A 25889-nucleotide genomic window follows, 5' to 3' on the forward strand; every position below is an offset into this window, starting at 1 on the left:
AGAAAAATAACGGATCATGAAGGTTACTTTTAAACCTCCCTTTTATTAGACTAGGGGAGTAAATTATAGCATATTTCATATAGAATATTTACAACATACTAAAAAACGTGTAATATCATACCAAGGGAGTTATCAATAGACGCGTTGGACTTTTACCAATACCAAACCATTCATTCCCAATAATTGAGGAATTGTATAGTGTTAACAAAAATATTTCACAACTGTGATGAATGAATTCAGTTAATAATGCATAACACTAAAACTGAAACTAAACTATTTCCATGTAGATGTCAACCATTCCATGTATTCCTTCATTGGATAAACAGACTTACAGCCTACATAATAATACAACTAAGCACTTCCTCAAACTGCCATTTTCCTATAACACCCTTGATGATGGCAGTAATTTTTGGCTGTTATTTCCCCTGTCTTTAAAACTCTTTAACATATAAAATACTGTAAAAGAACAACAAGATCATGCCAATGTAGCGTTTATTGCATATGATACCAATGACATGGGGATTCAATACATGATAGTTCCTGCTTGACCAGCTATATTAAGAGAAATTTAAAGAAACAAATCCCAAAGGAATTTCAAGTGGCCAAAACCCTGATACCTATTACTTAAGAGACTAAAGACATGATCACAATTTACAACAATATAAGACTGGGTAAACTCACAATCAAGATGCTTAGTGCAAATACATGCAATATTCATGCAAGTCAATGCAGTATTTCATGTAACACATCATGCAACACATCTAACTTGTGTAATATTATATGATTGTACAAAGCATCACATAAATAACTGTACAATTGAAGACATTTGATATAGCCTATTTGAAGCTCATGGTCCAACTAAAAGCTACTATATTTGGAGGTACAGTAAGAGCATAACAATCTGCCATTTCATACTACATACTACAGTGCATGATGGAACTACTTCCATACTTACCATGCTTCCAGATAACTCATACCAAAGGCTTGTTACTGTTACCTTATAAAAAAACTTATTTTATGTAACAAAAAAAACATTCACCTGTTCACCTGTTATAAAGGGCATTTTATATGCTACTATGCATGAACAATGTCAACTTCTTAATGATCAAATAAATTAATACAAATCCTGTAATAAAGTTATGTAATGGTCCTCCGAAAAGTCCTCAGAGAAATTATTAATTGACCAATTTGAAGGAATGAGACAACTGGCTTTTTATAATTTCTTATTATTTTCATGCCACTAAAAATGTAGTAGGCCTACTGTTGTTGAATTAATCCTAAACTAATAGGGTTTTATACAGCACACACTTCATTTTTGGTATCGAAATCAAACAGATTCCTCTATTCAAGCAAAATAACAATGTACACATGTACTATTGACATCAGCCGAAGAACCTTTCTTAAAGCATTCATGATTTTCAAATAAAGGCACGTACATAATTTAAAGCTTAGCTAATATTGTAGTCCCTGAATGAAGTGTTCCTAAATAGCCATTCAATTTCTTTTGAAAAGTTAAGTCAAGTACAATTTCTTTAACAAAATATCATTAAATCCTTATTATGAATTCCAGTGACCTTTATATCACAAATTTGTAGAAACGTTATCAAAAACACAATCACTAGTGCAAATGTCTTATAATGATGACAATAATGATGATGGACAAAGGATTACTAATTGTAATTGATTACTCCTATTGGCATAGGAGACTTTTGGAGACAGTTCCACTACCTTCAAAATCAACATTTATCCTTGAGATGGACACAACAGCATTACATAACCCTGCAATTAAGAAAATATCACTTAAACCCTCAAAAAATAAGCAAAACAAATGACGTAAATTGCAATATGCAGGTTGTCATTTATTGGTATGATTGATGTACTGGAGGCAGCTCTGAAGGGTAGTCACTAGCTGGCACAGCCACAATGTAATAAAATCTGATTTAAAACATAACCCTAACCACACTGCTAACCTTATGCCTAACCCTAGCCTTAAATTAAGACCAAAAAGTGATTAAAAAAAAACTATAATAATTTGTACGATATAATATAGACAATCTTGACTTTGCCTCAAGCCCTTGTTGTGGAAATCGCTCAGCGCTGCCTCAAAGACAAGATTCATCCCAATGAATGTCAACTCTCATGCAAAAATAACACATGAAGTCTACCATGAACAAAGCATAACAAATAAGTTAAGTCAAATAACAGCTACTGTAATACTACATATTTCATTATCAGTCCATCCTTACTGTATGTACAAATAGGGAAAGTGAGGTTTGTTTTGTCGACAACCACACTACTCTTGTCCGTTGGTATTGCCATTGCTTCTATACTTCTATATCAAAGTATTGCAGAGACTTGCCTGTTTTTAATAACATTGATCATTGGAGGACTCCAAGTAATTCACAGTTATTAGAAAAATACGGATATCACATTTCACTTTGGGTACGAGACATAATCAAAGATGAATTATTATTTTTCAATACATCAAAGTAGAAGAAAAAAAACCATCCAATCAAAGCACACATCTGGTAGAGAGCACTTTACTGTGCTGGTTATTGGATTCAATCATATGGTGCATGAGACACTGAAAAATAGAATCATACAAAATGCAGTTTTCAGGGACTTCATATCAAATCAAATTTAAGCATCCTTAAAGCCAGCTTGGGTCTGCAGCCAAGACAGTAATGCGTATGACTAGTATAAGAAGTACGGTTGAGCATGTCAACTGTCAAAACAGGCCATGTCACACCACTGTCACTGTTTACCTCACCAACCATGCCTCTGTAAATATAGCTCATTTCTCACACACTTACTATAATCCAAACATCATGTTCTCCTCTGCTCTGTCATAGATACACATTTGCCTTGCCTGTAGAAAATCACAAGGCACAATGAGAGCAGAACAGAGGGTTGTTGTGCTTTCAGCAGAACTAAGAGCATGGAATGGTGTCATACTGTATGTTTGGTTTGAATGTTTAGACAGAGGCAGAGATTGTTCAATAGGGCATATGAGCATAAACACATCCAGCTGGCCTTATAGAGTTTATCCACTCGTGTAAAAACACGCTGTAGTCAGTGACGCATTACTCACTTCAAAATGCATGTTTATCTATCAAGCTCTACGTGGTTGTGAATCGCTCTGTCTTGTAGATTTAGCTCACTCCTGTGTTCCAGTGTTTCTTCACGTTCTCAGTTTATACGTGCCTGCCTGTCTGGCGTTGTTCCAGACAGCCAGACAGACATGTATAAATGAGGCATTAGGACATCTTGGATAGCCCAGCACTTTCATTGACAGCCAGAAGGATCTAGAAGAAATCAACATTGCTTATTAAACGTTTGGTAAACCTGAACACAGTAGGCGCTCAAGAAGAGTAGTGCAAGAAGTGGTCCCGGTCTCTTCATATTGCTTTAGTGTGATCTCTTTGTAAAAAAAAAAAAAAAGTGCCACACTTCATTGTGCAGAGTGAACTTAGGTATCTGAGGCACGTATGCAGATACCATTGGTCTAGGCAGTGCAGCCATACAGTGCCTCTAACCTTGGCTGATTGGATTCGTTGGGTCAATTTGTGTCATCTGGACTGTTTTCAAAGAGGTCAAGACCACAGCGAATGAGTTTTTCAGCTGAATTGATGGCGTTTATTATCAGTGACAGAGACTTGTTTACAGCGTTGTGTTTTAGTGGATCCAGGGGGTACTTCAGTATGGAGAACTGGGGGACCTTCCCATTCAGACTGTACAACAGATTCCTGGATCACAGGGGAACAAACAGACCACGGGTAAGTATTCACATTCACTAACTGCTGATTTTCCTGTAAAAAAAAACCTCTTCATTAATAATACCTACTGTATAATTGCTTGACACTGTAAGAGATATTGTACATACAAAATGATCTTGTCACACCCTGTTTTCTGTCAAATATAGGTTACACAATACTGTTGGAAACACAAAACCTTCCCTGTCTATCTATCTGTTTCTCCATCTTTCACACATCCCCTTGGCGCCATCTGGACACAGTAGCAAGAATCAATCTAATTTAGAATCTCAAAACTAAACAGCAGTCAGATACATTTCATGCTACAGGCCATGGTGTAGTCATTTGTAGGTAAAAAATGAGCAGCTTTTGGATTGTTCCTCTTCATGCGTCTGAATCGCACATTGATTTCTTTGGAAGCTGGCTGCACAGACCCTAAGCAGAATAAATAAGGCAATTCTTCATATGTAAACAGGTTAGCCTGCCATCATGACCTTCAGGCTTGAGTTTATACAGTGATTAAGCTCCTCTTTTCTGTGGATGAGAAACACTTTTTAACTTTCAGGTCCCTTTGAGGCTGACTGAGGAATAATTGGAGAACCATTTTGTGTTCCCCTAAAAGGTATGGTTGAGCTTCATTCATGTGAATAAATTAGACTACCCCCCCAGGGCCTAGGATAGGCTGTTGATTGAAGAGTGAACTACTGCATAGGGTCTCATGCAGAACTTGATCCATCTCTCAAGGCCACTCATGCTGCAGTGCCAAGGACAAGCGAGTTCACTAAAGTTCTTATAACTTGTGTCTTTCTGAAATTTCAACATTATGTTGTAGTAATAAAAATGTGAACATCAATTGGTTCTCACTTTACATACATGCACCCACATACACATACATAATATGTAAGCCCTCAATACTATTTCTTGCCCTTGAGCAGGCGCTTACTTTTATACTGTAGGACAAAGCAGTTTTGAATTGTAAGGCATTCTTGTTGTCAGAAAGGCTGCATGGTGAAATCCCTCCAAGTGTAAGGATATCTAATATTGATCTCAAGTCCCTTGTAACCCTGCATACTTTTTAAATGGGGAAAGAATTCTCCTGCACAACAGAACAAACTAGGTTTAACTACACTAGTCTGTTCCCCCGGTGTTAGTCACAGAACATCAATTCCTTGCTGACAGCATGAAGACGTTTGTTTTAGCCACTCTCTCAAGCCTTACAGAGTGCTTTTTAATGCCATCCATCTCCTCTGTCTCAGCCTGGTCAAATAATTCACAGCTGTCTCCAATGCCTTACAGTGATTTGGGGGATACCAAATTGACAGTACAGTATTGTATGTATCAGTATCCATTTCCTAGTAATCATAATTTAATAATAAGTCAGTCTGAACCGTTATCAAATCTTTGATTGCATTTGACAGGAATTGGTTATTTACGATACCTGGAGGTGAGAAAGTTCAGCTCATCCTTTTCACTATGAGCTTCCTGGCATGCTGTTTCTGTTTCCTCCCCTCTAACTATTAGGAACAGCTACGTTTCTCAGCTACGTTTCTCAGCCGCTGTTTCGGTTTCCTCTCCTCTAACTATTAGGAACAGCTACGTTTCTCAGCAATGTTTCTCAGCCTCTGTTTCTTTTTCTTCTCCTCTAACTATTAGGAACAGCTACGTTTCTCAGCTACATTTCTGTTTCCTCCCCTCTAACTATTAGGAACAGCTACATTTCTCAGCTACGTTTCTCAGCTGCTGTTTCTGTTTCCTCTCCTCTAACTATTAGGAACAGCTACGTTTCTCAGCCGCTGTTTCGGTTTCCTCTCCTCTAACTATTAGGAACAGCTACGTTTCTCAGCTACGTTTCTCAGCCTCTGTTTCTGTTTCCTCTCCTCTAACTATTAGGAACAGCTACGTTTCTCAGCTACGTTTCTCAGCTGCTGTTTCTGTTTCCTCTCCTCTAACTATTAGGAACAGCTACGTTTCTCAGCTACGTTTCTCAGCCTCTGTTTCTGTTTCCTCTCCTCTAACTATTAGGAACAGCTACGTTTCTCAGCTGTTGTCTCTGTTTCCTCTCGTCTAACTATTAGGAACAGCTACATTTCTCAGCTACGTTTCTCAGCCACGTTTCTCAGCCTCTGTTTCTGTTTCCTCCCCTCTAACTATTAGGAACAGCTACATTTCTCAGCTACGTTTCTCAGCCTCTGTTTCTGTTTCCTCCCCTCTAACTATTAGGAACAGCTACGTTTCTCAGCTACGTTTCTCAGCCTCTGTTTCTGTTTCCTCCCCTCTAACTATTAGGAACAGCTACGTTTCTCAGCCTCTGTTTCTGTTTCCTCCCCTCTAACTATTAGGAACAGCTACGTTTCTCAGCTGCTGTTTCTGTTTCCTCCCCTCTAACTATTAGGAACAGCTACGTTTCTCAGCTATGTTTCTCAGCTGCTGTTTCTGTTTCCTCTCCTCTAACTATTAGGAACAGCTACGTTTCTCAGCTGCTGTTCCTGTTTCCTCTCCTCTAACTACTAGGAACAGCTATGTTTCTCAGCTACGTTTCTCAGCCACGTTTCTCAGCCTCTGTTTCTGTTTCCTCCCCTCTAACTATTAGGAACAGCTACATTTCTCAGCTACGTTTCTCAGCCTCTGTTTCTGTTTCCTCCCCTCTAACTATTAGGAACAGCTACGTTTCTCAGCTACGTTTCTCAGCCTCTGTTTCTGTTTCCTCCCCTCTAACTATTAGGAACAGCTACGTTTCTCAGCTGCTGTTTCTGTTTCCTCCCCTCTAACTATTAGGAACAGCTACGTTTCTCAGCTACGTTTCTCAGCCTCTGTTTCTGTTTCCTCCCCTCTAACTATTAGGAACAGCTACGTTTCTCAGCTACGTTTCTGAGCTGTTGTTTCTGTTTCCTCCCCTCTAACTATTAGGAACAGCTACGTTTCTCAGCTATGTTTCTCAGCTGCTGTTTCTGTTTCCTCTCCTCTAACTATTAGGAACAGCTACGTTTCTCAGCTGCTGTTCCTGTTTCCTCTCCTCTAACTACTAGGAACAGCTATGTTTCTCAGCTACGTTTCTCTCAGACAAAGGGCATGAATTCCCATTAGAGGTCTGGGTAATAAGTGTACACACAGCACAGTGGGGAAACAGAGAGGCCAGTCAGTTGGGACTAATTCCCAGCAGTAACAGGGAGTGTGCTCAGAGTGCGGTAATGACTAGATATTGGCTTGTAAGGGCCCAGAGCACCTGATCTATTTCATACACCTTGATTTAATTTAAAGTCACATCACACCAGGATATGCTGATTACCATCTGATTACAATCACATGTCACTTTGACAACTGCAGTTTCTCGTATGGTATACCCGGTGTCTGTACGAAGTAATTAAACAACAACAACACGATTGGTGGGAGTCAGACAGGTTCAACACTTACAGGAAAAAAGTATTGCAATTCCCATGGTCAGCACAGGGAATTGGGAATATATATACTATATATCTATCTATGTATGTTGATTAGTCACCTCTTGTTATAGCTCTGTGTCATGTAGCATCTCACCTGACCTATCATCCTCATGCAAATTACAGTAATGCCATGAACATTCTAATGCATCTGAAATCTTTCCCTCCACACACACCAGGACCCACCTATCAGCACAATAGCTCCCCTATCTACTGTACTGTATATGCTCCACCAATATAAACATACACCTGTTTTATTTATCTGTTATTTTACCAGGTAAGTTGACTGAGAACACATTCTCATTTACAGCAACGACCTGGGGAATAGTTACAGGGGAGAGGAGGGGGATGAATGAGCCATTTGTAAACTGGGGATTATTAGGTGACCATGATGGTTTGAGGGCCAGATTGGGAATTTAGCTAGGACACCGGGGTTAACACCCCTACTCTTACAATAAGTGCCATGGGATCTTTAATGACCTCAGAGAGTCAGGGCACCCGTTTAACGTCCCATCTGAAAGACGGCACCCGACACAGGGCAGTGTCCCCAATCACTGCCCTGGGGCATTGGGGTATTTTTTAGACCAGAGGAAAGAGTGCCTCCTACTGGCCCTCCAACACCACTTCCAGAAGCATCTGGTCTCCCATCCAGGGACTGACCAGGACCAACCCTGCTTAACTTCAGAAGCAAGCCAGCAGTGGTATGCAGGGTGGTATGCTGCTGTGCAAGGCTGACGTCAAACCCAGCATCACCAAGTCTCCCAGCCACGTCTCCAGCTCTAGAGGCAGTAGGATGGGAATCATTATACTGCCTTTTGTAGGATTAGACTGATCTAAAGCTAGTAAAACCACAGTGGTTAGCTCAGTTAATTACATTCAGACAAAACAAAGAAATAGACAAATGTAGATTGTGGCATGTACTGCAGATTTCTGAGAAAAGGATACTTCGTTATTATGGAGCCAATTAAACAGCAATGTTTCTTGAGGATTATTGAACAGTTGAATTCAATTTTTGTGCTTTGGTTCTAATGGCAGCTTAGTGCAATTAGATGTGCATTCAAATTATAACAACAAACATTACATTACACTACAACTGTGCTGGCTCTCAGGGAGGCAGACCCATTCATGGAAAACTAGCTAGCTAAAGGTAATTATAGAGATTCACAGTGATGTGCAGTCGGTAATGTTCCTCGCTGGTCTTCATTCAATAAGAAACAATGGTGCACACTCTAATCACACTCAATAGATGGGCTCCAGGTGGATTGAAAAGTGACTTCATAAAAAGTGTCAAATGTATAGTTCCCATGGTCACCATTATTGACTTAATTGACTAATCACAATTAATAGATCATGTTTAATGAATGCCACAAGGCATTTGAGAGCTTTGTAATTAGCTAGCATATTGTGCCCAGATTTTCAAAGCAGCTCACACCCTTACCTTCACAAAAGGTAGCCTAGCACATACAGTACAATCTGATCCACCTACCTGTAGACACCTGGAGGGGGCTGGGGGACCATGAAGCTCTTCTCCAGGTCCCGGAGCACGTCGTTCAGCATGCGGACATGGGAGGGGTCCCTCTCCTTGGGGTCATTGGCTGGACGCATGGTCTCAGACTGGAGGAAGGCTGAGCTCTCTCTGAGGGAGGCAGCTGCTGCCAGCAGTCTGGGGGTCCTCAGGGGATCATCTATAGTACATCAACACAGACACAGGGATTGGCTGTTACGGGTAAAAGGTGGAGGTGGACAATGTTTGGTTGGCTAAAATCTAAGAAAACTCTCTTACACTACTGCAACTACCTTCAATATCCTTATCCCTAGCTCAATCTCACCACTCAATTACAACAAAGTAAAACTAGTTCAGAACTATTTTCGATTCATCTTACTCTGCGCTTGCCACAAACCAGATATGGGTCTGTTAGTCAGAGTCTTACAACAGCCAGAACCAATTGGACATTAAGGCAACGTCATTGCTTAGAGTCGACATATCAGTAGAACATTCAATTATTCAGTAGTAATTAAAGATTCATTAAAAAGCCCCCCCTGCCATGTATGTAGGGATACTCTAATTGACAGTGTCACTATTTACAACTTATTCAGAGAATGATATGCTCATTAGAAAATAAAAACAAAGCGACACATTTACATGTGTCATTATGAATAAATTACATTTTGGTTAATTATGTGACCATATTTATAGTGTTACATAATGACCGTCAGGTTAGATTGCACTGCTCACCATTTATGAGTTACATTCATACTATATGAACAGCATGACATGGCTGCTTCTTAGGCATTAAATTATAGACCTCCAAAAATGCACTGTCCTCAGCTGTCACCTGTACAGACACGTTTCTCTTGCTCTGTTTTTAAATCAGGTCAACAACATTTGTGGATGGCTGAAAAAAATGATGTGCCCGATTATTACATTCAAATGAATTGGCTTGTCCCTTACACAGAAAAATATTTGTTATAAAAACGTTGGCCTCAATATTTCTGTAACATATGAAATATCAGGTTAAGATTTGTTGTTTCAACACTATATGCATGAATCTTCGTCAAGCACTAGAGAGAAAAACATGGGAAATATCAATGTCACAACATGTCTAAATAGCGTTTGCTAATAAGCTAGTCGCCACATCGAACGTTTCCCGTTCCATTATGCCTAAGTGAAAATAACCTTGACTGTGGCCGTGTGCTGCATGCTTATATGTGGCTCCATTAAAGCCTGCTTTTTCTCCATTTCACTTCTCTTTGGTGTTTGTTAGATGAGAGCAAGGCTGGGGCATGGCATTGAGTGGGAGAGTCACAGGAGAATATGTACACCATGCAACTACTCAGGGAATAAAGGAGAGAAAAGACCGGATAAAAATATCCAAAGAAAGCTGTTCCCTTCTACAAATGTAAATGTCTTTCTCCCTACTGAGGGAATAGGAGTTATGAAATATGTGGGAGGATTGCTGTAATCTATCACACATTCTGACATGGAGGGACGTGGAGGGACGTGGAGGGACGATTCTGTTGGCATAGACCCTGCTGAGATTTGATGGAGAGAACTTAACACAACTCAGGAAGCCACCTTTAAAAATGTTTGGCACGCACGCATACACACACGCACGCATACACACGTGCACGCACGCACACACACACACCATTTTATTCTTTTCTAGAACTGATTGGCTTCAAAGTGCAGCTACTGTACTTCTGAAAAAAATGCAAGTTACCAAATTGTTCATTTTGAATAAAAAGTGAACAAAATATTTTGAAGGTTTCAATTAGCCATGCCTGTTTGATCTCAGACAATCCATTACTCGTCCTCATGAATAGTGCAATTTTATGTGGTGTCTGAAAATCCATTTACTGTTCCAATCCCAAAACAGCATGAGGCTGGGCTAAAATCCAGGGATCAACCCAGAAACCTCAAATTATTTATTTACCTCTCTCCCATCTCCCTTCTTTATTTTTAACCACAAAGATAAAAGCATTCTATATTTAATTCAACCTGTTTGCGACCGGGCTTCTAAAGGCATTAGTTCCCTGACCCTGCGACCGGAGAGACCACGGCCAGGTAATCATTCCATCTCAATCACAGAGCCGCCTCGTTTGTGGACATTAGTCTTGGATAAAGAAGTGGAACCGCAGTGCTTACCACAATGAGGCATCATGAGTAAGTTATACATATCAGTGTTTCACAGTCTAAGCAGCTGTCTGCAATGCAGAGTGAATTGCGAGATAGAAACCTCATTTGTGGTTTAAATGCTTGCTGGCCATGATGAGAACCCACTGTATCAACATATTCTCTATTCTCTACATGGCTGTATGAGCACTGTATGAGCACCACAAAATGTTAACTCAGTGTAAAATGGTACCTTCAATCAAATGCAGAATGACAAAAATATGGAAAAGGAAGTGTTATACTTTTTGTGTGAAATTATTACAATAACGGAAACTACCTTAAAGTAATCAAATATTTGAAACCAAATGATACAGCCTTTCTAATCATACACGGTGCACCACCTGTGTGTAATTCAGTAGACAGTGACTATGCAGAGCAATGGGAATATGGTTGAGCTGATATATAACTACTAGGACACAGTTTTATGGACACTGAGCCAGAAGAGACAAGATTATGTGGTGATTATGCACCTCACCTGTCCTACGCTCGCTCTGTCTGCATGAATATTTAACATTACAACCAAATTGCACCTCTGATGCACAAGGTCAGGATGAGGGTGGGATGTCCCATTTATCAGTTGCCTCCACAAGTCCATAAGAGGTGACAGTAAAGTAAACCAACGAGGTCTGTAAGTCTGCATTATCATTAATTGCTTTTAAAGTATAGGCTATATCCAATTCTAACTCCCTTTAAAAATACATGGAGCCTTAGGGAGGGAGCGAGGGAGGGAGGGAGGGAACGAGGGAGGGAGGGAACGAGGGAGGGAGGGAACGAGGGAGGGAGGGAACGAGGGAGGGAGGGAACGAGGGAGGGAGGGAGGGAGGGAGGGAGGGAGGGAGGGAGGGAGGGAGGGAGGGAGGGAGGGAGGGAGGGAGGGAGGGAGGGAGGGAGGGAGGGAGGGAGGGAGGGAGGGAGGGAGGGAGGGAGGGAGGGAAAACCCAAGCTCTTGGATTGTTTGTTGAAGTAGTGGTGAGATGAAATACCACTTCCTGGCTTTGTCAAATGTTCATTCTCATCCTGTGTGACATAACAGAACTCAGGTCTGAGACGAAAGAGGCAGTCGAGTCCAAGGCTGGCGAAAAGAAAGATGACCCGGCCAGGATTTAAATTTTTACAAATGCAAAAATCAAGGTCACTTGGCATTGGACTCATGAGGCGTGATAGAGGCGATCGATATGTCCACCTAAACAGATGATCTGCCTCTAAATCATTCTTATGGGAGAGAGAGAGAGAGAGAGAGAGAGAGAGAGAAGGAGGGAGAGGAGGAGAGGGGGACCTGCTGTGGCCTGGTGCTGGCTGGCTGGCTGGGTGGGTGGACTGCAGATATGAGTTATGTCACTGCATAGACCCACGTGGCTCAGCAAACAACCAGAGCACCAATAGATGCTTCATTCCCTTCACTCCAATGTGGGTATTGCACAATAGTTACATTGTTCATTGTTGTTTTGTCATGCATGTTTGATTCAGTCGAAGATAATAACATAGTAGTACAAATTCAATGATGGCTGAAAAAGTCCTTCATTCATGCAATATCATGAAACGCCAAAGGATAGAATAAACAAGATTGTGTCTTACCTTTGAGTTTATCCTGGACATCCAGGGCGATATCAAGAGGATAGAATGGAAGTACTGGATCATTGATGAGTCGAAGAATGACCTCTGCTGTCATCTAGATAAACAGCAGAACACAGTTTAAAGCCTGTAGTACTGGATCCAAACACAGTTAAATGTGTTACAAATTACTTCTTGAGTGAATCCCATGGTGAATACTACTCATAAAATAATAAAATATGTTGTTGTTGTATTTGTGGTTGTTGTTGTTGTTGTTTTCCTCCCTGCAAGAAACAGTGTGCTCATCAATGCACTGAACCAGAACTGTTAGTTCAATAATATCCTTTACCAGCTTTAGACTGCCATTGCCAATCTACTCATTGATTTGGTTTCACTCTCAGTTGGTAGCTTTCTAAGCCCTCTGCATTGGATGCAACAAGGCAACACATTGTTCCATATCTGGCTCCATATCTAGACAGAATTCAATACTCGCACGGCTGACCTCCACCCTACCTAATCAACCTTTATTGAGCAACGCAAATCCCACAGAGTATTACATAGACTGATATCAGAGGTGCACTCAGTCAGTCAGTCAGCATTCTGCATGTCGTCCATTGGTCGACCCAGTCCAGCAGAATGCAGGGAATGAGAAAAGGTCACTTATCAGCAGTGTTTCTTCCGCCTGACCTACTCTGGCCTTAGCAGAGAAAAGCAATTGGCCCACTTCTTTGTGAGGAGTCTGTTAGACGCTGACCCCAGTTAGTGTGCTCAGTGACATAGACACCTGTGATGGGTGCTGAGGGTTACTGTTTCCCCCGGCCAGCCCCCAGGGTCACCCAGGCTGTGGACAGCCAGGCCACTGACCCCCTCTCTATGGGTGGTCCATAGACCCAGGCTGGACACCACAGACCTCTGTCTTCAGTCCACGTTACTGGGGATAACTAGAGGCTGGACACACTCCCCACTCTGGGCTGGACCTCTGGAACCATGACTGTGGGGCATAGAAGATTGGAAGCTGTAGCTAAACACAATGTGTTTACATTTGAGCTACTAGACTATTGTTGTACGATTGTTGTAAAGAAAATCTCAAATGACACTTGTATTTTACTACTGTATACTACCCATGTTGGTGTTTTAAAATTCTAGTCGAGTATTCCTATTTTATAGCACTTTTCTGGTGTTTATTAAATTACCTACAGTGTAAGTTCTGTAGGCTGCTGGGAAATCAATCACAGAGGGAAAAGATTAGACCATTGATTTGAGTGAAGTGAGAAATAAGTATACAACAAGCCTGTTTAATGTTCCAGACAGAAAAGACCACTGATTTCTTATTTATGGCCTTGTTTTTGGATCCTCGCTCTACGGATGGCAGAACAAAAGCATACAACATAAAGAATGGAAAAGAAAGGTGAAGGAACAAAATATGACAATGTGAAGGTCCTGGAAGATAGCAGACCAAACCAGCTGGTGACATGTCCAGTCCTTTCCACCACACTTTCAGAAAAGTGAAATACACTAGTGCGTGACTTCATTATTCTTCCACATTAATATTTTGGGGTAGGTTAGTGATTATACAGTATTTGAAAACAGAGAATTTGACATTCTTTCCCAATATAAAAAAACAGCCTAACTTATTAATTGGAATGCTAACATCAGTGATGCAGGCAGTCTGGAATAATATTTTATAGGCTTAGCATCCAATGATCCCATATTGGCCCCAAAATATCGTTACTAAATATGAATGTCAATGACAGACCAGTTGAATGCTCTAAATGTCCTTCATAAAATGTAGATATAGGTTGAAATCCCAATTAGGTCCACTTCGTTTGACCTAACTTTATTATTGTGTTTGCACCAGGTTAACACTGCGGCCCGTCCTTTCCACTCTCCTGCCTCCCTCTGAGTCTCCCCTCCAGCGCTGAGTGAGATTGCTTACCTGCCCCTGAGAAGCTGTCAGTTTGTCTGTACTGGGGGTTTTAAATCCTGCCTGCCTTTCTCTCCGGGACATGGCCAGGCACTGCAGGGCTTTGTGGGGGAATATATTTGTGTACATTACAGAGTAGGAGAAAGAGGTGGAGGAGGAGGAGGCCAGGCAGAGGGAGGAAGCACACTGTGGTTATTGACAGCAGAGGGCTCCCTAGGAGAAGCTTGCAGAGGACCATGCTAATTCACAGCAGAGGAGACAGGACCAATAAAGCTCAGAGCTCAGCTACGTACTGTTGAGGACGTTTTGTCTCTAGTGCTGTGTTAACCCATTTCAGGGGTCAACCCACACATCACGGTCAGACAGATGAGTACTACTGCGTGTGTCGTCTTATTTAAAATCAGTCACTGCTGACCGCAAACAATGTTTGTACTGATCAGTGTCAGCTGAGAGAATAGGTTGTAATTCCTGACTCATTGGCCAAAGGGCTTGATAGAGCTTAACTGGTGACTGAAATCCAGTGCATTCTCTGAATAAAACATTAAACCTGAATGATGTAACACTGCATACTGGCACATAATTATAACACATGAGCATGTATAAAATACCAGTTTCTTTGACTCACCACCATACACACAGACACACCTCACTGGAGATCCATTCCACACATTTCTGTGCACTCCACAAACACTCAGAGACATTTACAATAGCAATGCCTCATTATTTTCAGGTACAAAAACTTTTAGCCACTCGTCTCTTAGATGGTTGGGCTATTACACAAGAGACATTAACCCTTGAAACCACTGAAGAGGAGCATCATGGTATTTTATTTTGTTGCTTGTTTGCTTGCGCCGGTTTTTAATTGAAAACAATTTCATCTATATGTTAGAATATAGTGTGCAGCACTCGGCCGTGTTTATGAGTACACACGACTGATGAAACATTCTATATATTTTTGTATGTTTAGTGTAAGACCAGAATGTATTTAACCATATCATTGACTTCCAGCTCAAGAACGGCATTGTCATAAACAGTGACATACTCTGTACTGTAAAATAAATCCAACTAAGAAATTAAACAATCTAAGCCACAGGTTTCAACCGCAGTATAAGAGGTGGTCAGCCTCACACAATGACTCATTTTATGACAATAATCTAAGCCTATTCACTTATTTTATATGACATTAAATTGACAACAACAACAGAAGTTGAAGGCATCCCCATGACCAATGCTGTATCAATAAAGTACAGTATCTAAGCAACTGAACCATTAGTACACGAGTTGGTTTGGTGAACTATGCTCACACAGTGCATATAACCTCAGTGGGCTAACACAGTCTTTAGCGACTCGATACCTACATTCGAGTAAGGATGCTAAATCAGTTCCACAATGAAGGATCTCAGATTGAGAATATCTTCACACAGCTTCATCATGTTGATAGCTGAACAGATGGTAGATACTAGTAATGTACAGTTTCCATCAGTTAGGTCTAGAGACCAGAACAGCGTGAGGGCAACGTTTCTGCAGGGAAATGCACAGACATATTTAAGCAACAGTCAAACATTTGATTGGGAAAATAACTGATGTCCTCTGCAAATTCCTTTAACCATAATTAAATTGAACGAAATGACAGGATAACATGAAAAGGGAGTCGGTCAACACCAGAAGACTGTTCAGGCAAATTCACTACATACTGGCATATCTGAAAGTAAATTACATTTACTTCCACCAATAGCACCAATAGAGTGACATATGCTTTTAAGCAAACAATTCCAGTACCACTATAGCATTTTTCACATCATGTTCTACAGTCCCCAAGACAACCTCATCATTAGTCTGGTCATGCGCTGGGATACAAACTGGGTGAGCCAGTGATTGTGCCTGGCTAGTGCTTTTTATTTGCCAGAGCCCTGTTAGATCACTCAATGGAACTTATTGGTTGGTCCTTAAAATAAGGGCTACCAGAAACAGCACTTAATTAATTAACGGTTTGTGGACCATTGCAGATCCTTGTCTATGCATGCAATATTTCCAGCAAGATTGATTCTATGTCTGGCAGCCTTCTGCTCCCTTCATTAAGATAGCAGATGGCACAGGGTTTGTTAAGGGTTAAATAATAAAGAAGACAGATTGGGGGTTGTTTCTGAGAGCTGATTTGCAGAGTGTTTGTCAGTGCGTATGCTGTGTATGCTAAGAAGTTCTGCTAAGAAGTTCTGAATACAAGAGCAGGCCTACCTGGACCTGTGCAATCGAAGTGTAGAGAGTATTTCAAATAACTCCATAGTTTTTTTTTAAATGCCGCAAGACCTAACAAAGTTAATTTATAAAAGAAAAACAACTTCACAATTTATTAATAATGAGCTAAATCCGTCCCTAACACCCAACATGACAGCATCATAGCTAATTCATTTCCCATATCCAACTACAACTAATATCCATTGTTATGACTCCTATATGACATCTATACAGTTCCAGGATAGCATTATGAAGGCACTGTGACAGATGGTTTAAGTAAAGGCTATCCAATTATCTATAAAAAAAAAAATCAATTTTGACAAAATTCTCCAAAACAGGACAGAGTCTCAGAGCAGATATAATAGCAGTAAGAATGAATATGCATGATTCAAGCATCTGCTAAAGACTGTGAAGGGCATGCAGGCTTTAAAATGCAATGAAAACTTGGAGTTGGGTTTAAGCCAGGACCATAATCCAAGTCTCTTTTCTTCTTCCCACTACAGAGGAAAGGTTGCTATTAAAAGGATCAAATGCACTTTGTGGTTCCCAGCACCATATGGTCGCCCAGCATCTCAAAGTGTGTTGCTAGCACAACAATGACGCCTATGCTAATGGATCTCTGTAAATGCTGGGCCCAAACTAGTGCATGGACTAATACCTTTAAACCTACAGGGAAGTGGATGAAGAACTGAAGAACGTTGGCAGCTTTTGATGAGATCCTTTCTGTGCATAAGGCTAAACAGCATTTGGGGAGCAATGACTGTACACATCAAACAGAGGAGTATGTGAGTGTTAAAGTAGTGAGGTGGATAATTGGCGTGTGCATGTATGTATCTCCTTCAGGGAAGGGCCTGCATAACACTGCTCCTGTCATTTACAATCATGAGGCATCAAGAGAGAAGGAGGAGCCGTGATGACAGAACTCTTTAATAAACATAGCTGACAGATCCCTGAGAGGAGTGGCATGACCCAATCTCACATATAATTTCCTAAAAACACAATAAAATGGCACCTCTTTGCCCACTGCCAATCATCCGTGCCACTTTCCAAATTCACTCATCCACCCACCACATCACACCACAGCTCCAAGAGACAATTATGATGGATGAGCCAATCAGGATAGGCCAGGGTTTGATGTGCTAGCTTCTTCCTCACCCAATCAACAATTCCATTCTCCTTTATTATGAGAGTCGGTTGGACTAACATGGATGGCTGTAGCCAGCAGCCATGTTTTAATTTCCTCAGATAGTGTACTATTGATTACATGGTAATAACCATATATATTTGATTTTGTTCATCTTGTGCATGTGTGGCGATGTCTAAAGGTTGGATATATGGGAGATTTCGGATAAAGAAAACAGAAAATTGCATAGAGAAAAAAAGGAATAAACCATCACAAAGAGGAACTAACAAAGAGGGAGTTCCATTGATAAAAGCAATGAGCTGTTTATACAGTATGTATTCATCCAATAGTGTGCATGGACACGATTGAGAGGAGTTGCGTTGTGTTTAGTTAATTATTAATCACTGATGGTTTTTTGAAGACATTGCATGCCTGAGAGCCGAATGCAGCGCAACGGGCTCAATCTGGGAGCACAGACACTGTTTCCCCCTCAGGAGCAAAGGCAGAGGGTGAACTCATGATGAGGATTTAGGTCTGCATATATTTTTAACAATTTCAATTTAAGTGCCATTTTGCCTAATAATAAATGCAGTTTAGGCTCTCTTAATTGGCTTTTGTGGGACTTCTAAAAACACTGCAGGGTCCATCGCTGAAGTGACTAATACAGTGGATCAGAGAAACGAGAAGCATTTCAAGTGTGAGAAAATAGAGATGACATTTGCTTGAATCAAAGAAACCCAGTCCCAATTCTAAAGACTAATTAACATGAATAAAAAAGAAAGCTTTGCTTATGCATTATGACATAAACAATATACAGCCTTAGTTCTCATTTGATGAACAAGTATTCACATAATAACAGAACCTGTGGGTAGAAAGTATATATATCCTTGTATTGAGGTATGCACACCAGTATTTCAAACAAGAACAGTCCTAACAAAAATGACTTTGGGAATTGGTGAAGAAATTTGAAGCTCAAAAATGTTCCAGGATAACTCCCTTACGTGTCATCTTGTCTTGATTTTTTGGCTTTCAATGTGAGGATATGAAGAGGCCTCAGTAGAGCAGAGAGCAATGGGATGTTTAATCAGGAACTGTGATGGATGAACAGCGAGGCCAGGTTGGGCTGCCCAGGGAACTGCCGCTGCACTCTGCTGAGAGAGAGATGTCTGGGCAGCACCGGATCTGCTGACAAATTACACTCCTCCATTACAATGCACGTCAAATGGGCTTGTGTCAGCTCTCATACAATGAGTCTGCCAGTTGTGTTAGCCAGGTGATAAAGGAGCGTGTCGGCGAGACTGCCATCAAAACAGAGAGTAAAACCCCCGTGTGTCAGGGAAAATGACTCCTTGACACCTCATCATGTTATATATTAGGGTGCAATAAACTCCCCCATTTAGGCTCTGGCTTGAGAGGTAGAGTGAAGAGAATTCACCACAGTCTCCAGCTACCTGGAATCTTTTAAACTCCTGTTTCTTTTCTTAAAGAGGTAAGCCACGCAAATAGTCTGATATCCTCCATGGTTTCTCCTTTGCCTACTATTTACCCTATATCTCCTGTAGCCTACATGAGTGGACAGAGGCTTTGATATTAATCAAGCACAGCCAGTTCAGACAGGAAACCTGAGGATTGGCATCAGCGATGCATCAGCTGACGATTCAGCTGACATCACACCAATCATATACTACAAACACTTCCTGCCTTAAAGATGCACTATGCAAAAATTGCATTTCCTGGTTACAAAAATTCTAAGAGTTCACCTAATTTAAGAAAATATCATATGTGCAATGAAATGTGCTAGCAACAGCAGTTCAGACAGAAAACGCCATGTATTAATTTAACAATTTATTAGATAAGATCACAATACATTCCAATACATTAGTCTTTGCGTCAGGCTCTGCTCCTTCTGGGTATCTTACTGCCAGAGCGTGCATCATGTTAAGATGAAAATAATTACAGGAAGTGGGCAAGGTACGCTGTACCAATTCCCCTGCAGGAAGGAAACGAAACCAAACAGGTGGTGGGTGGGTTCAAGAAAATGGAACAGCATACTATTGAGCAAGCAACAGCAGTAGAGGCAGCAGAACATGTGTGTGTAAAACTGATCAGCTTAAAAAGACCGCCATATTAAAGCTGCAATATGTAACTTTTTGGGACAACTTGACAAAATTCACATAGAAATGGGAGTTATAGATCTGTCATTCTCATTCAAAGCAAGTCTAAGAAACTCTAGATCTGAGAGCCTCTAGATCTGTTCTATGTGTGCTATGCTTCCTGTTTTTTTGTTTCGTTTTTGCGTCTTTTACTTTCAGTTTTGTACTCCAGCTTCACACAGATGAAAATACTATATTCTTGGTTATGGAAAATATATTTCACAGCAGTTTAGATGGTACAATGATTCTCTACACCATACTTGTTTGTTTTTGTCACATAACTAAAATTAGTCAGAGTTCACGGAATTAATCTCCATTTTTAAGGACAGAACTGCATATTCAGCTCTATTTTGAAAGTGGGTATGCTTTAGTAGACATACTGTATGTAAAAATGGATTCCACATAAACAGAGTTCTGTTCATGGTCTTATGAAATCTAGTCAAATAGAAAAATCGGACAATTTTCAGAAACAACAAAACAATTGCAAATCTAATGCAAAACAAATCTAAATGGGACTATTTCATACTCACGTTTGACTGTACAGCATATTCACAAAGAAATCAGGCCCAATATTTCCCTTGACTACTTGTGGAGGAAAAAGCTGAATACGGTCAGATATCAAATTCACAAGTGAAGCTTTTGTGATTTCTCCTTCCCAGTCTAATGAACATCTTGGAGAGTTACACATGGCAGCACTGACAAAGAAACCAATAAATGACAATTAGGAGAGTAAGTCTGACAGAGCACCCCTGACGCATATTAATAGTCACTTTATATTAGTGAGAGAGACTGACTTCATCCTCTACTGCACCTGTCTGGCTAAAATGGAGCTCAAATAAAGTGAGAATGTGCATGTGATTTCCTAACATGAAAAACAAAGCTGCACTAATAGGGCAGAAGCCAGGGCAATGAATATTGTAGCCGTGACAGGCTGCTAGTCACATAGATCGTCTTACTTGCTACTTAACCTTCCCCTGCTAAAGCCTTAAACCTTATTTTTTTGCTTTGTATTAACCTGCTCGAAGCAGCCTCTATGGTATGAGAGAGAGAAGTTATGGCAGGACATTCAACTGGAGCTATCCACACATGAGATAAGGTTTGATCCAAATGAAAAAAACAAACTTTCATCCGTTTTTTGCGCTTCACATTTTGCCCCTTAGGGATCTCCCAGGGTAATTGTAGATGATAACGTTGAGAGTCTTTCTATGGTGTCCAGCCTTGGTGTGTCAGCCTCACACAGCTAGACACAGATGAGCTTGGCACTCTGATTACATTTCTTTAGCCGCAGCTTAGTTTACCTGCCATGTCAAGCTCTCTATAACCCTCCTAACACAGCCCACTACTCCCCAGTCGATCTGGGGGTATAGGTATCAGGCTGCATACAGAGGGCGAGGAGCGAGGGAGGTGTGGCATGCCAGCGGCAGTCTCAGCGTGCCACCGGGTCTCTGGTAGCCAGAGGGTGAGAAATCAAGATGGTACTCTGCCTCCTGTCATTATAACACCGTGGCAGACCTGCATGCTGCCCCACCCCCAACTAGATGACAGACACTTTCTCTATTGACTCTCTTAGTTTCCTGCTGTACCCTCAAGGTAAGAAGTACATGAAAGGATCAAACCAGTATAGCAACTGTATTTAGTGATGAAAACTATGGCAATTTCCAGTTCTCTATTCAATGCCTACACAATCTCTATTAATTTCCTCTCTCATATTATACCACTGCTCCACTGGGTTAGAAACAAACCCACCCCTTGTCAGAATCATCCGATTCCATTTCTAATGACACTTTAAAATGTATGACCAAACCTCACTTAAATGTATGACGGGACAGATTGCAGGAAAGGTTGTCAGACTTGAGGTTAGGAGATTGACGATGGAGATGTTGAGTCCATCAAGCAGAATCAGTCATCAACCTTCACCTGTTAGTGCTGACTTAAGGCTACCCACCACTTCTCCCTGTTCACCCTCCCGGTCCAAGTTACACAGTCTGTATATGCACAATGCAGAGCCTTCACTTTTATCTGGCTAGTTTAATTTCTTCCTGGCTGGCTCAGAAGAGAATGTGCCCAGGAGTCCGCCTCCCCTACTTCCTCCTCCTCTCGCCCCACATCTCCATGCAGCCCCTGACAGCCAGTCTCCTGAGTGACACACTGACTGTACATCCCACTCTGCTCTACCTTGCTGAGCTGTTCCATTCACCTCAGAGGGCCAGGCTGCTTGGGAGAGAGTCTATGGCAGCTTCATTTAAACAAGTCACCATCAGAATGACTCCATCACACTCTCTCTCTCTCTGTGTCCGCCACTGCTTTGTTTCCACTGATTCTCTTTGCTGTCCTTCCTCAGTAAACCTAGTCCCAACACAGTTGGGTTCTTTACCCACGGCCAGGGTTAATCATCAAGTCTGTCCTGTTCCATTTCAAATACCGGGGCACTTATTTCCTCCTCAGATGTGTACAAGATAATCGCAGTCATGTACGAGATAACTATTCTATTTCCATTTCTCTATCTCTGCTTCCACAGAGGATGGATGGCATGCTATTACAGCAGGAGAGGACACTGTGCTTTCTTCTCCATGGTCTAGAGGTCTCAGGTACATATCAGTTGCTCACACAGGACAGAGCGGAATGTGACATGAGATAAGTGCAGCGTCTGTCCGGTAGTGAGGGGCTGGAGCACCTAAGGGTCCTTGGGGGAATCTGCACGCTCCACTAATCCTCAACTCCCTGAGCCTTTCCCTGTCTCCATCAATCTGGCTCTCTCTGAGAGAGGATCCATGGCAGTTAGTTAATCTCTATTGCTCTGCATTCACATGTTTACTCATGCAATGTGTTTCTTTCTCCCTTAGAACTAGAACCAAAGAGTTTCTTTTGACACAAATATAAATGATTCTCTACATATGCTGATAAACATAGCATAGTTTGTAGCTCTGTGTCTAACATCCTGGTTCTTATAATGGAGAAATGGAAATACTGAAGCATTTTAGCCCAATCTCTGTATTTTTTCTTAGCCCATAAAGTTCCTCTGAAATTCCCAAGCTGAGCCAGCGGACATGGAGAGCCCCAGTAGCCCAGAGCTGTTCCTCTGGTCTCTCCAGCCCTGAGGTGGCTGTGCTGTGTTGTGCTGTGCAGCCTCCAGTGGGGACACACTGGCAGGGGTGATGGAGTGTATATGCATTTGGGGCTCGCATGATCGATGCCAACCTGCCATGCCAACTCGAGAGGAGCAGACTCAAACACGCCTCATACTTTAAAAATGAGCTACACAGAGTCCTACTGCCACCCCTTACCAGCTGGAGCCAAAACCACACATGACAAATGAGGACAGGGAGTGGTAAGCTATGCACAGAATCCCCTGGCTACCTGGTGAACAATATGAGAAAGCTCCTCAGAGACAAAGAGAATGAGGTAGACCTAGCTTGCATCTTTGCAACAGGGAACAAGCCCCAGCCACAGAGAGCTCATGAGGGAAATGGGGTAATGAAATATGCACATAAGAATCATCACAACTAATTTGCCTTCACATGTATTCTTCTTGCGTTTTTTGAGCACCATGCATACAGTGTATACTGTATAATGCCTTCAGAAAGTATTCACACCCCTTGACCTTTCAAACAATTAGCTGTGTTAAAGGCTGAATTTAAAATCGAGACTTTATGCCACTGATATAGACACAAAATGCCACAATGTCAAAGTGGAATTATGTTTTTAGAAATGTTTACTAATTATTTTTTTAAAATTAAGCTGAAATGTCTCGAGTTAATAAGTATTCAACCCCTTGTTATCGCAAGCCTAAATACGTTCAGGAGTAAAAATGTGCTTAGTAAGTCACACAATAAGCTGCATGGACTCACTCTTTGCAATTATAGGGGTTAACATGATTTTTTTATGATTACTGATCTCTCTGTACCCCACACAAACAATTATCTGTAAGTTCCCTCAGTAAAGTAGTGAATTTGAAGCCCAGTGTAAGGTTCTGTATTTATTTTCTTAGTCAACCTTGTGTTCTGTTTCATTATGTTATTGAACGTAGCCCTGTTTCTTTGTGTTCTTGAACGTCTTTCATTTTGTTCATTGATTTCACCTGAGTTAGTTACTCACCTGTCTCATCAGCTCCTTATTTAGTTCAGTTCATTCTGTTTGTGCATTTGTGAGGTATTGTTCGTTTTGACTCTACTTAGCCTTTTCTTAGCTAGTTTTGATTCACCTGCCTGTTTGTCTGTGTATGACCTTTGCCTGCCTGTGACCACGATTCCTGCCTACTGCGAAGGCGAAATTAACACCTGCCGCGCTCTGCGTGTGAATCTACACCTTTTTCACCCTGAGTATTCATTACAGAATACCTCACCTAAAAACGTAATGGATTCAGCGGTGCCTAACCCAGCAAGAGGAGCGTATGGAGGAAATCTGCAATCTTCTCCACCAGCCTATCCCTACTCCTCCGATACCAGGTATTGTAACCCATAACCCTCCTTCGTTCATATCCATGCCTGGAAAATATGATGGTTCACCTGGGAATTGTCAGGGACTTCTGATACAATGCAGCAAATACATTGAGCACAACCCCACCAACTTCGCCCCCGACAAGAGCAGGGTGGGTTTTATTCTCTACTCAGAGGCAAAGCCCTGGATTGGGCCACCGCCATATGGACTGCCAACAGCACAGAACTCGGATCCGAGACCCATTTCCACACCCTCTTCAAAGAGGTATTCGATCACTCTCCTTCCGGTCGTCCTATAGGAGACCTCCTCATAGAACAACAAGGACATAATTCAGCTGCCGAGTATGCCCTCGAGTTCCGCACCATGGCTGCAGGGAGTGGATGGAGTGAGGCTGCTTTACTTACCGACGAGAGCTTAACAGAGAACTTCAGGCGGAGCTGGCCTGTAGAGGTGACCTTCAGGATTTAAATCTATATATTCGTCTGTTCATCTCCATCAACCATCTCATCGCCGACCGCCAAAGAACTCTGCCACCCAGGAACCCGAAACCTTCTCTTTCCATGATTCCGTCATCCCGTCCGAGTCTTCCAGAGCCCATGCAGTTGGGCCATGCTCCTCCCCCATGTATCGAACGTCAAAGGTGGATGCATGAAGGGCTCTGCCTATATTGTGGAGGGAAAAGATCATCTACTCAGTCATTGCCCTATTCGTCACCCACGGAGAGATGAGAAGGGTCCCTCCACTGCCATGCAGGTAGGCGTGTCCTTATTTCTAAATATCTCCCAGAAGCAATTCTCCATCCCAGTAATGATAACCGTGAAGGGGGTTATTAAGTACGTAGAGGGCTTGATGGATTCGGGAGCAGCAGGTAATTTTATCGATCAACAGATAGATCAATGTCAAGCTCTTGTACTAACAGCTGTCACCACTCCCTTAAGGATTAACACCCTGGATGGGCAGCCATTGAGCACAGGCTTCATTACACACCTGACACATAGTGTCACTCTCCAGATTGGAGTCTTCCACACCTAAACCATTCATCTCATGGAACTCTCATCCCCCAAACAGCCACTCATCCTCAGACACCCCTGGCTTTGTCGTCATGACCCTGCCATCTTGTGGCAACAAGGTGAACTACTGTCCTGGTCTTCTACCTGCTTCACCAGTTGTCTCAGCCTGCCCTTCAGAGCCACCACCATTGAGGCCTCTGCAGTGCCACCCACCATACCATCTGAATACGCCCAGTACCGCAATGTCTTCAGCAAGATCAAGGCCTCCACTCTGCCACCACATCGCACAGAGGACAGTGCTATTGACTTACTCTCTAGAGTGTCCCCACTGATGGGGTGTTTACCCCCTAACTAACTCGAAAAATGAGGCAATGGAGAACTACATTGGTAAAACACTCGCAAATAGTTTCATTCGTCCTTCTTCCCCGGCTGCGTCTAGCTTCTTCTTTGTTGGAAAAAAGGACGGTCTCCGTCCATGTATTGAATACTGTTCCCTGAATGACGTCACGGTCAAGAACCATTTCCCTCTTCCTCTGATCCCAGCAACCCTTGAATAAGTGGGCCGCGCCAACATCTATACGAAACTCGACCTGC

The 25889-nt window shown here is 41.8% G+C and overlaps 1 protein-coding gene across 1 annotated transcript in view; it reads right to left on the minus strand.

Moving 5' to 3' along the window:
- Positions 1 to 475: 475 nt before the first annotated feature.
- The window catches only part of naaladl2 (N-acetylated alpha-linked acidic dipeptidase like 2), a 273612-nt gene continuing 248198 nt past the window's right edge, over positions 476 to 25889 (minus strand). The window contains exons 12-14 of the mRNA XM_031785955.1: positions 12438 to 12531; positions 8676 to 8874; positions 476 to 3746 (exon numbers count right to left, since the gene is read on the minus strand). Of these exons, the coding sequence (XP_031641815.1) occupies positions 3560 to 3746; positions 8676 to 8874; positions 12438 to 12531 (480 nt within the window). The 3' untranslated portion in view covers positions 476 to 3559. The remainder of the gene's footprint in view (positions 3747 to 8675; positions 8875 to 12437; positions 12532 to 25889) is intronic.

Source organism: Oncorhynchus kisutch, linkage group LG13 (genome assembly GCF_002021735.2).
Source record: "Oncorhynchus kisutch isolate 150728-3 linkage group LG13, Okis_V2, whole genome shotgun sequence".
NCBI lineage: Eukaryota > Metazoa > Chordata > Actinopteri > Salmoniformes > Salmonidae > Oncorhynchus > Oncorhynchus kisutch.